The following is a 12,363-nucleotide window of genomic DNA, read 5'->3' as shown; positions in this document are numbered from 1 at the left end:
AACGATAGCATAATACACGTTCTCTAATATGTGGCGAATACTTCACTTGCACACTATAATACAGTGGTATATGGCAGTTTTGATAATTCGCTCTTGGACAGATATTCTACTATTATCACTGTCTCTAATCATTACAGTGTGAAAGAAGCCTGCATTATTCTCAATCTTAGCGTGGGGTCTGCACTGCTTTTGAAGGACGTGTTACAGTCTGCAGCACAGGGCATGGATAAAACCGCTCCCAATGACCAAGTGCCTTCGTCTACAGCAGCACTTAATGAACTCGGAGTCTATAAGCTGGCACCTCAGGATGTGGAAATTCTTTTCAGTTTACGAACAAACTGGCCAAATACCGGAAAATAATTATTTATATCTGTGTCTTTTCCACAGTCGAGTTTTTTTGTATATATGTATTATAAATGAATGACTGAGTGCCCTAACAGTGGCATTTAAATAAGGCAAGTTTTACATTTTCTACCAAATGTGACTTCAGTTTTTTATAACAAAGATCACAGGTAAGCTCAGATACATAAGTGTTTTTTTTTTCCTGAAAAACAGTACAGTTATGTCACAGTCTTCAATTATTGTACAAATGTAATTAACAGGCTCCTATGGTAAAACCTTAAATGGGTTATCTAGTGAAAATAAGTTTCTGTGGATAGGTGGTAACTTGCTGATCAGTTAGTGTCTGACCGCTGTACCCAGAATGGGAATTTTTATGGTCCACAGCTCCATTCATTTATAGGGCTGCTGGAGTAAGTCTAGGGCAACGCTCGGCTACCCCATAGGGAATGAGTGGAGCAACGGTCCATCATGCGCACTGACCCTTCATTATAACCGGGATTAAAGTTACACCATTCTCCCATTGGTAGATCACGGCTTGTTTCCACCATACGACCTCTTTAATATTAGTTTATGCATACAACTCTGCAACATGTAACTAAAGATGCAGAGAATATGGACTATTAACAAGCGTTTCTTATTTGAGGAACTGGTTGATTTTGTAAAATTGTAGAGTATGTTAAAGAGGGTTGTCCACTACTAGACCTTCTATTTTCAATATCTCTAAAATGTGCCTGTAAAATTAGGAAAAACTCAACCTTGCCTCCTAGTCTGGCGCAGCTCTGAGCAATGTAGCTCACGACATTGTTTATGTCACGTGAGCGCTGCAGCCCATCAATGGCCACTAATTGGGCTCTCGTGACAAACAATGGCAAGAGATTGATGTGGGGGACACAGCGCCCATCTAGGAGATAAGTATGCTTTTCAGCTTTAAAAAATACAGGGGATGGGCGGTGGATTTAGTACTGGATAACCGTTTTACGGCAAGAGTAACTTTTCGTCCACTTGTACAGTCATGGCCAAAAATTTTGAGAATGAGACAAATATTAATTTTTCCAAAGTCTACTGCTTCATTTTTTCTAATGGCAATTTGCATATACTCCTGAATGTCAGAGTGATCAGCTTAACAGCAATTACTGTACTTGCAAAGTCAATATTTGCCAAGAAAATGAACTTTAACCCCCAAAACACATTTCAACATCATTGCAGTCCTGCCTTAACCCTGCTGTTCTGTTCCGTCTGGGGAGACCTATTTTGAACTTTGGTATTTTTTGGGGTGTTCAAGATGCGGTTCTGAAACTTGTGGTTGATTGACTTAAATGAGGATGGGTCGGTCGGCCACGGGTTTCAGAGCCGCATCTTGAATATTTTAAAGAATATTGAAGTTCAAAGTCGGTCATTTTTGACCAACAGAACAGCAGGGTTAAAAGGAGCAGCTTTCATCGTTTTAGTGATTGATCCATTAACACAGGTGTGGGTGTTGATGAGGACAGGGCTGGCGATCAATCAGTCATGATTAAGTAAGAATGACATCACTGGACACTTTAAAAGGAGGCTGGTGCTTGGTATCATTGTTTCTCTTCAGTTAACCATGGTTATCTCTAAAGAAACACGTGCAGCCATCATTGCACTGCACAAAAATGGCCTAACAGGCAATGGTATCGCAGCTACAAAGATTGCACCTCAGTCAACAATCTATCGCATCATCAAGAACTTCAAGGAGAGAGCTTCCATTGTTGTCAAAAAGGCTCCAGGGCGCCCAAGAAAGACCAGCAAGCGCCAGGACCGTATCTTAAAACTGTTTCAGCTGCGGGATCAGACTACCAGCAGTGCCGAGCTTGCTCAGGAATGGCAGCAGGCTGGTGTGAGTGCTTCTACACGCACTGTGAGGCGGAGACTCTTTGAGCAAGGCCTGGTTTCAAGGAGGGCGGCAAAAAAAGCCACTTCTCTCCAGAAAAAACATCAGGGACCGACTGATATTCTGCAAAAGGTACAGGGAGTGGACTGCTGAGGACTGGGGCAAAGGCATTTTCTCTGATGAATCCCCTTTTCGATTGTTTGGGACATCTGGAAAACAGCTTATTCGGAGAAGAAGAGGTGAGCGATACCACCAGTCTTGTCTCATGCCAACTGTAAAGCATCCTGAAACCATTCATGTGTGGGGTTGCTTCTCAGCCAAGGGAATCAGCTCACTCACAGTCTTGCCTAAAAACACAGCCATGAATAAAGAATGGTACCAGAATGTCCTCCAAGAGCAACTTCTCCCAACCGTCCAAGCGCAGTTTGGCGCCCAACAATGCCTTTTCCAGCATGATGGAGCACCTTGCCATAAAACAAAGGTGATAACTAAATGGCTCATGGAACAAAACAGAGATTTTGGGTCCATGGCCTGGAAACGCCCCAGATCTTAATCCCATTGAGAACTTGTGGTCAATCATCAAGAGACGGGTGGACAAACAAAAACCAACAAATTCTGGCAAAATGCAAGCATTGATTATGCAAGAATGGACTGCTATCAGTCAGGATTTGGTCCAGAAGTTGATTGAGAGCATGCCAGGGAGAATTGCAGAGGTCTTGAAGAAGAAGAGTCAACACTGCAAATATTGACTTGCTGCATTAACTCATTCTAACTGTCAATATAACCTATTGGTACTCATAATATGATTGCAATTATATTTCTGTATGTGATATAAACATCAGACAAACACTAATAAAAACCAGAGGGCAGCAGATCATGTGAAAATATAATTTTGGTGTTATTCTCAAAACTTTTGGCCATGACTGTAGTAAGATCAACTCAATATTCAAGTCGCTGTGACCTTTTTTTTAAATAGGAAACCATTGGAATCATGTGGTCATGATACTACTCTACATCAACTCTCCAAATTCTGTTAATCTACTCTGATTCGATCATTTCAGTTCTTAGCAAGAAGCAGCCATACTGTCTAAGTATTGATGTTTCTTCGTACTCCCCTATTTGCAACGTTACCATTAAACATCTATAACGCTGGTCGCAAACTATTGATTTAGTGTTGTTCTTACTTTTGCAAAGAGTGATATTATAAATGAATTGCTGGTTAACACATTGACCAGCCGACATCTATCACAATTTCATTCAAGCTTCAAAAAATATAGAAAAAAAAAAAAGATATAGTATCACGTTTTATTTTACTCATGTAGAGTTGTCCGGCATAGAATTTTTTTTTTTTTTTAAGGTCAGCATGCTTGTAAAAATTTTTAAAATAAATGAGAGGTATAGTGACCTACCAGCAGTCCCATAGCGCTGCGCACAGTTATACAAGGAAGGTTTTCAGTCACTGAATACCGCCACCCACTACCACAGGACTGAAAGGCCAAAACTAAGCAGAGATTTAATGAGTAAAACACTGATTATACGGAACCTCTCACAACTATATATCAGTCTGCTCCACTCCTCCTGCTCTACACCATGGACTGCGTTTTTAATGTGACAGTTTCCCTTTAACTCCTTGGTTGCAGCTGTCTTCGTGTCCTTTATTAACAAGGCATTCATTGTTATAAACCATTCTCTCTACGATACTCTGCACAACACAGTCAAATAGGGGACAGCCTTTGGCTAGTTTTCCCAAACCAGCTGGGTTTCTCAATGCACTCTATATCAAGGGGGCGGCAAATAAATCCGTGCAGCAAGTTGATAATTTGCTCTCTGATAGTGATAATAGTATAACAATATGTATCTAATTATTACTCTTATTAGGGTATGTGCACAAGTTGCAGATTTTGCTGTGGATCCGCTGCAGTTTTCTATGCATTGAACAGTACCATATAAACCTATGGAAAACAAAATCCGCAGTGCACATGCTGCGGAAAAAAAACGTGCGGAAACATTGCGTTTTCTTTCGCAGCATGTCAATTCTATGTGCGGATTCCGCAGCGGTTTATACCTGCTCCATAATAGGAATCCGCACAAAATCCAGAAAAAAAATGCGGCAAATCCGTGGTAATTCTACAGTGCGGTTTACCTGGGGATCTACCAAAATCAGTCCGGAAAAATCCACAGAGTAATCCGCAGCATGTGCACGTGGCCTTAGAAGGCTCGTAAAAGGGTATATATTGACTTTTAGGATTGCTGCATCCAGTTAGGTGTCTCTAAAATTCAAGTCCTTTCCCCTCTTTCGCTCTCAAGAGGATATTTATATACTTAAATTCCCGGATGAGCAATGCATGGTTTGTAAGCCTTTTTACGCCAGACTTGGTGTGCTCCACAATGAGAAACATTGTCTCATAGCCTTTAAGAATTTTTGTTTGGCCTACAGCCAACTTGTTACATAGCCAATTATGTACTACTAGATTGTGGCCCGATTCTAACGCATCGGGTATTCTAGAATATGCACGTGCCCGTAATATATGGACAATGATGATTCTAGAATTCGCGGCAGACTGTGCCCGTTGCTGATTGGTCGAGGCAACCATTATGACATCTACGTCGATACTGTGCCCGTCGCTGAATCAGAAACGTGGGATTTCTACGTCCTTTATGACATCATTATGACATCATCGTCGCTGTGCCCGTTGCTGATTGGTCGAGGCCTGGCGGCCTCGACCAATCAGAGAGGCGGGATTTCCTGGACAGACAGACGGAAAAACCCTTAGGCAATTATATATATAGATACTAGATGGTGGCCCGATTCAAACGCATTGGGTATTCTAGAATATGTATGTCCATGTAGTATATTGCTCAGCCACGTAGTATATTGCCCAGCCACGTCTGACACAGGTTAAAAAAATAAACATACTCACCTTCCGCAGGCGCGTTGTAGCACTGTCGCCTGTGTGGGGTGCAGGCGGCATCTTCCGGTCCCAGGGTGTGCTGACGTCGCGGTCACATGATCGTGACGTCACGGCAGGTCCTTGTTGTGCAGGACCTGTCATGACGTTGCGGTCACATGACCGTGACGTCACGGCAGGTCCTTTCCGCGCAGGACTTGTGATGACGTCTCGGTCACATGACCGTGACGTCATGGCAGGTCCTTCTGCCAGACCATCCGTGTGACCGGAACGTGTCGGTTGTATCGCGAGGAGTGGGAAAGGCGGCGTAGGTAAGTATATAATCATTTATTTTTTTAATTTTTAACATTCGATGTTTTTACTATTGGCGCTGCATAGGCTGCGTCAATAGTAAAAAACTTGGTCACACAGGGTTAATGGCAGCGGTAACGGACTGCATTACACCGCGGCATAACGCGGTCCGTTACCGCTGCCATTAACCCTGTGTGAGGGCAGACTGGAGGGGAGTATGCGGGTGCTGGGCAGTGAGTGCGGGGAGTAAGGAGCGGCCATTTTCTTCCGGACTGTGCACGTCGCTGATTGGTCGCGTCAGCCATGACAGGCAGCTGCCGAGACCAATCAGCGAACGAATAACCGTGACAGAAGGACAGACAGACAGATGGAAGTACCCCTTAGACAATTATATAGTAGATTATGTTTCCGGTAATATCTGTAAATGCTATAATGAGCTAAGTTTGGGTTTGGTGGGAGAAAAAAAAAAAAACGTAAGGGTCCAGTTGGGTTTCATCACTAAACTAGTTTCTCCTTCAAGCATAAGACAGGTCAGGCACCTGTACTAATCGGTACAAAATTGGACCACAATGCACGGACTAGTCGCAGGGTGTCCTGTAGGGATGAGCAAATTTGTTTGGATTCCCTCTTATTTGGCAAGCTATTGCGTTTACCGAATAAGCTGCAGAGGGAACCCAGCTTCCTGGATCGCGCCAGATAATCAACTGATCGGCACCACAGCTGCATGTGTCGCGGCTGTGTTACAGTCACAACACGTGTCAGTATGGCGAGCCTGTGTGTTGGGCTCTCCATGCATGTGCTGTGACACAGCCGCGACACATGCAGCAAAGTTACACAAAGGGGGTTTCCTCTGTCCACCTTATTGAGCGCCAATAACCCTATTTCAGAATCCCAATGACAGCTTTGAGCCCTATGGGGGAAGGGCACACCCAATGTGTTACAATTTAATGTACGTTGTATGACTGGATTACATTTCTGTCCTTTCATAGCCTGTAAAACTTTGTAAAATGGTCTGTAAAACAGTCATTGAAAGAACCAAGAGATGGTTATCTGCAAAACATAACTTCTCATTGTGTTTATATTTAACTGTGACTTTACATTTCTTTTACAAGGTATGGAGCAATTTGTAGTATAAGTTGTTTAATAAAATATAAAACTACAGCAATAATCAACAACAGCGGAGCTACGTCTTAAATGTTGCAGAAGACTTTTTCAGATGAATCCTCCTGTGGGCAAAAGAAGACCATTAATACTCTGAGCACAGGTGCTAATTAAAATTAATGTAGACCCAAGTAGCTATAAAATTCTTACATTTAATAATAGGTAAGGAATATTTCACAAAGTATTATACAGACATTCTCACATAGGTTTTCAAAGCAAGGATACCAGCCTCATTAGGTCTAAAATCTACTTAATAATGAACACAGGTTGTGTGACACGGACACGTTCAATTTAAAAGTCCAACTATTTTCAGCTGTAGATAAGTTTGGCCTAATCGATTGACATGGCCTATTGATGATGAAAATAAACGTGTAGATAAAAACTACGGAGACTGAAATTTCATCAGTTAGAGCTCAGTCACACGAATGAGTCAATGCTCATCTGCGAGCGTTTTCTCAGCTCTAATCGGACTGAGAAAAACATTGCAGCATGTTGTGAGTGGATGCAAGAATCAGGTTGCATTCGCCAATGCAAGTCAATGAGTGTGAGGGAGAAAAAAAAACAAAAAACGGACGGCACATGGACCATGCGTAGGCAGCCACATTTTTTATGCTTCAATCACAAAAGGAAACACAATATTTTATCAAGCAAGTACAGTAAATTCACAGCCCGAACGGTCAGAATAGATAGATGTCCTGTAGATATTTAATGTCCCAAACCCCTACACATAATAAACTAGAAACCTTTAGTGCCGTTCATGTGGAACTAAAGGGTGTGTTTATATGCTTATTAAAGCAGACAGCTCAGGGTTTATATTATCAGGCTGGGAAGAACCCTGGTTATTGTCCCCTTCCCAGCCTAAAAATACAAACCTGCAGCCACCCCAGAATTGGCACTTCACATTAGATGCACCAATTCTGGTGCCGACTCCTTCTCAATTGCCGTGATGCGGTGGCAATCAGGGTAACAGCTTATGGGATTGATGTCACATGTGTAATGTCCACTGGCATAAACTCCTGGAGTTAGTAATAGAGGCGTCTATCAAGACACCTCTATTAGGGTATGTTTCCACGTTCAGGAAATGCTGCGTTTTTGACGCAGTGTTGAGCCGCAGCGTCAAAAACCCAGTGTCCAGATGTTACAGCATAGTGGAGGGGATTTCATGAAATCCCGTCTCCACTATGCATTAAAAGACGCATGCGGCATACCCGCGAAAACGCACATGCGGCGTGTCTTAAGAATGCAGCATGTCCTTTACATTGCAGAAAAAACGCAAGGACAACGCAGGTGACCTGCCAGTGACCTCAGGTGCAGATTTGTTCAGGATTTTACCTGCATAAAATCCTGACCAAATCCTGATGCAATCCTGAACTTGGACACATACCCTTACTAACCCACCAAGTTAAAAAGAGGGAAAAAAAAAAAACCCACACATTTGATTTTAACCCCTTTACCCCCGAAGATGGTTTGCACATTAATGACCGGGCCAATTTTTACAATCCTGACCACTGTCCCTTTATGAGGTAATAACTAGTGATGAGCGAATATACTCGTTACTCGAGATTTCCCGAGTATGCTCGGGGGTCCTCCGAGTATTTTTTAGTGCTCAGAGATTTAGTTTTTATCGCCACAGCTGAATGATTTACATCTGTTAGCCAGCTTGATTACTTGTGGGGATTCCCTAGCAACCAGGCAACCCCCACATGTACTTATGCTGGCTAACAGATGTAAATCATTCAGTTGTGGCAAGAAAAACAAACTCCGAGCACTAAAAAAATACTTGGAGGACCCCCGAGCATACTCAGGAAATCTCGAGTAACGAGTATATTCACTCATCACTAGTAATAATAACTCTGGAACGCTTCAACTGATTCTTGAGTTTTTTAGGGACATATTGTACTTCATGACAGTAGAAAAAATTTCTTCGGTATGACTTGCGTTTATTTGTGAAAAAAAATGGAAATTTGGTGAACATTTCGAAATTTTCCAACTTTGAATTTTCAGAAAGTGTGTGGTTTTTTTCCCCCCACAATTCCACTGCACTTGGAATTTTATTTAGGGGTGGAGCCGCATATTCATCACTGTAATAAGCGGCACTACGTGACCGTTCATACAAGAAGAGCTGCGACGCTAAGAGGAAGCATGGAGGGAGCTGGGTAAGTATTTTAATGCCAGCGGACGGGCGCACAGGGGGAGGGAGGGGGGAGATTACCGGGAACTTTATTTTAACAAAAAAAAAATGATTTCATTCTTTCGCTCCAGCGAACGCTGCTGGGAAGAAGGAATGAATTCTGAATTCAGCACCCAAAGCAGGGGACAGCGCTTAACTCTAGCGCTGTCTCCTGCACGGTGCGTGTGGTACCCAGTCAGCACACGGCTGCTGCACGTGTGCCACACTGATGTGCCATGTGAGCACACGGACACTGATAACGCCAGTACCGATTTTTCCGGTACCGGAATTATCTGGACGTGTGGGACAGGCCTTAGGCCGGGATCACACATACGCGAGATATGGCCGAGTCTCGCAGGTGAAAACCCTCCTCTGGCGCCGGCACTCCGGAGCTGAGCGTGCAGCCGCACAGCAACACATGGAGAGCACACTCCGCTCCGGAGTGCCAGAGGAGGGATTTCACCTGCGAGACTCTGCCGTATCTCGCGTATGTGTGATCCCGGCCTTACCCTTTAATTTGATTGACAGCTCTGGCTTCATGGACCAGAGAAGGGTGCGAACAAATGGAAACCAAGCAAGTAGGGAGGTGTATTTAAAAGTCTGGCTACGCCATGAAGACCAGGGATAACAATATAGCAGCAGTGAGTAGATAGATCTTTATATAACCTATCTAATAACTGCTGTTATATTCTGATCCCCAGTGTTTCATGGCATAGCCAAACTTTTAAATGCATTTCCCCACCTGCTTGGTTTCAGTCTATCCCTGTTCTTATCCGGTATGAAGCCAGAGCTGTCAATCAAATAGCTCAATATTAACAGTACATTATGGATACAATTCATTAAAGCAATTTTACAAAAATTCATTAGTAAATTGCTTTGAAAAGTAGCATTTTTTTCTTGCAGCACTGCCACAATGGGGGTGGAGCTAGAGCAGGACACGGATCCTCTAATTCATGACGAGCTGTGGTGTTTCTTACTCCAGTCATAAACTGGAGTAAGATCTATGGTGAGGAGCACAGCAATTGTCAAGCGCTCTTTAGTCATTAGGAGATGTGCTTCTCTTAATAACTCGTACACACCCTCTCCTGAACAGAAAGTCTCCAGTATTGATGAAAATTGGGGTGGGGAACTATATATTTTAGACTAACATATGCAGAATACTTACATATCATGTTTGAAGACTTCCTGTGTTATTTTCTCAGGAGGAGCAGGTAAGTTGCTCACTTCTACACCAAGCGTTTTTAAAGCTGCATGGGAAAACATAAAGAACATTTCAATCTGATGGGTGGTGGGGGGCAGGCCCCCAATAACCTCACACTGGTGACTATTACTCACACGTGAGTTAACCACTCGCTTCCCTGAATCCTGCTCCCCCACTATAATGCTCCTTGTTTGTGCTCATGTCTCCCCAGTGTATGTAATCCCTAATGTGCCGTAATGCTGGGCACCAGCTACCCAGCTCTTACCCTCAGTGTACTGAGTGCCAGTTATGTACCCTTGGCCAGAAGGGTCCAGAATCCCAAACACGGCGTCCATATTAGACTCGTCGAACAGGCACGGATATTCCACGTCGGCCAGCCTGGCGAGCTGCAGCTTCTCTAGCTGAGTGATAAGAAATTCTCGAGGTCTTTCTGCAAAATAAAATGATTGAAAAGTGTTGTTGAGTGAAACATTGGGGATAGGTTTCCCCCATTCCCAGAGCGTTACGGGTCCTATAGAATGCATGCGCCATGTAACGCATCATCCACGTTACAGCACGTTGGTCTAGCTGTCCCAGAGCGCCCCCTACTGTCCTAGTGCAGTATTTCCCTTCCATAAATGTCATATCTAGGATTAGCACCGTGCACGCCAGTGTCACTGATGAGGGCAGCATTACCCGGCCTGTGGTAGAGGAGGAGACCAGTTAGGTTATTCACTAACTCCATGATCTTGTTTTCCCGGAGATAATCTTCCGCTTCCAGCACCCGACCTGCGGCCATTCTCAGCGTCCCCCGCTGCTAAGAGACCGACACATCAACAAACATCACTCCGGAAGTGAATATCAGCTGAGCTCACTTGTATCCGTTTCCGGTACGCGGAGAGCTAGTGGTGACGACTTCCGGTATCTGCAGTGTACGCGCCTGTGTGCAAAGCTCCCTGCTGACCAGTAGGTGGCGACAGAGTCATGTGTCACAGAGGCCGCGCTCTGCTCTGTGACAGTGGGAATGGCACCTGGAAGTGACCTGTTCGTGCTCTCAGCACCGACCACCCAGGTGCAGGAGCTGAACGACCTCTGAAATTGACGGTGCTAGGGGAGTAAAATAAATATATGTTGTGCATTTCCACTGTGGCTTCACTCTCCAATATGTGGGCGCCGTAAATGAGATTCAGGGATTAGTCTATTATTGATAACTCACAGTATTAATGTTTTCAAGATATATGTCTAAGGCCGCATTCACACGGAGTAGTTCTAATGCAACAGCTTCAGGAAGCGCTTTTTGAGTTCCTGAAGCAGTTTTGAAAAGTTTTTCAAGCGTTTTTGGAGTATTTTCTTGAAGCATTTTTCCAGCTCTGTTTGGATAGTGCTTACTTTGGAGCCTTTTCTGTCAAGAGTCGCTTCGAAGACGTGACGGGCCTACATGCATCCGATGCTGCTACAGAAGGGCATAGAGAGGTGGGGGCATTGCCAACCATGCAGGCTTGACTATGAGGTGCACAATCTAGGCGACCAACCAGGGCAAAGAGCAACGTGCCCTCATCATGGTCTATGTCAGCATTAGAAAACAAGAAAGAGGGCACCAACCTATATAAGGGATCAGCCTAAGGCCAGGGCCACACTTGGTTGTGCAGTGCTAGAAATGCGCATCAATAACCAGCACTCGGGACCCGAGTGTGCGGCTGCATGTATTTCTATGCAGCTGAACGCTCCGGTCCAAACCGCCGGCAGCAGTGCCAGGAATTGATGCGAGTTTCTCGCATTGCACACGCACGTGTGACACCGGCCTAAGGCATATAGGCAGAAAGAAAAGCCGTGCAGATAGGGGTCACCTTACAAAACATAAATGCTTAATGACACTGATACAAGCCAAACAATTAAAACACTTAAAAGAGCCAAAATGGCACAATATATGACCGGCCCATCCCACAATGAAGCTGAACCCTCCTATCTTAGTCGCCAATACAACGACTATATTCACTTACACACTTCTGTTTTTTTAGCATTTGCGTATACTGCCAGCACAATTATTTTTTATGTATTTTCATTGTCTATTTCAAACAAAACCTAATAAAATATTAACCAGATTCTCATCTATAGAAAAAAAACAGAGAAAAAGGGGACGTATAAAATATAACTTTTATTATTAATGATTTAATAGGACTGTACAAAAAATCCCCTCACAAATCAATACAAAATGTACGACAGGAAGAGAAATAGGGTATAAGTCTATTGACGAAATAGCAATAATCATCTGCCAGTAAAGTACCCCTAAAGTAACAGAAATCTGAGCACTAAGGACAAACACCCAAATTGTGAATAAAGTGCAAAAATATTGCGATAGTGGCATCAGTGCATGTACCGTCCGGTCATATTATCTAGTTGATTATTTCCAGGTTATATTTGCACTTACCACTTTGCTCATGTGTACTATAGATTT

At 43.6% G+C, this 12,363-nt stretch overlaps 2 protein-coding genes across 2 annotated transcripts in view; one reads left to right on the top strand and one right to left on the bottom strand.

Annotated features, from left to right (window-relative positions):
- The window catches only part of RINT1 (RAD50 interactor 1), a 22,444-nt gene extending 19,087 nt beyond the window's left edge, over positions 1-3,357 (top strand). The window contains exons 14-15 of the mRNA XM_069765086.1: positions 138-1,552; positions 1,761-3,357. Of these exons, the coding sequence (XP_069621187.1) occupies positions 138-360 (223 nt within the window). The 3' untranslated portion in view covers positions 361-1,552; positions 1,761-3,357. The remainder of the gene's footprint in view (positions 1-137; positions 1,553-1,760) is intronic.
- A 3,100-nt stretch (positions 3,358-6,457) lies between these two features.
- EFCAB10 (EF-hand calcium binding domain 10) lies at positions 6,458-10,786 on the bottom strand. Its single transcript, XM_069765087.1, has 4 exons — positions 10,605-10,786; positions 10,195-10,359; positions 9,894-9,975; positions 6,458-6,623 (listed from the first exon to the last, which is right to left on the bottom strand). The coding sequence occupies exons 1-4, from the start codon at positions 10,705-10,707 to the stop codon at positions 6,581-6,583; spliced, it is 393 nt and encodes a 130-aa protein (XP_069621188.1). The 5' UTR covers positions 10,708-10,786; the 3' UTR covers positions 6,458-6,580.
- Positions 10,787-12,363: the final 1,577 nt, after the last annotated feature.

Source organism: Ranitomeya imitator, chromosome 4, assembly GCF_032444005.1.
Source record: "Ranitomeya imitator isolate aRanImi1 chromosome 4, aRanImi1.pri, whole genome shotgun sequence".
NCBI lineage: Eukaryota > Metazoa > Chordata > Amphibia > Anura > Dendrobatidae > Ranitomeya > Ranitomeya imitator.
This window is presented reverse-complemented; position numbering and strand designations above follow the sequence as displayed.

Excerpts from the sequence above, each read along its gene's own strand:
- EFCAB10 (XM_069765087.1), bottom strand. The coding sequence starts at position 10,707 with ATGGCCGCAGGTCGGGTGCTGGAAGCGGAAGATTATCTCCGGGAAAAC. Across the intron at positions 10,360-10,604 it reads CCTCCTCTACCACAGGCCGG|AAAGACCTCGAGAATTTCTT; the intron begins GTAATGCTGCCC and ends TTTATTTTGCAG. Across the intron at positions 6,624-9,893 it reads GAAGTCTTCAAACATGATAT|GAGGATTCATCTGAAAAAGT; the intron begins GTAAGTATTCTG and ends TTTTGCCCACAG.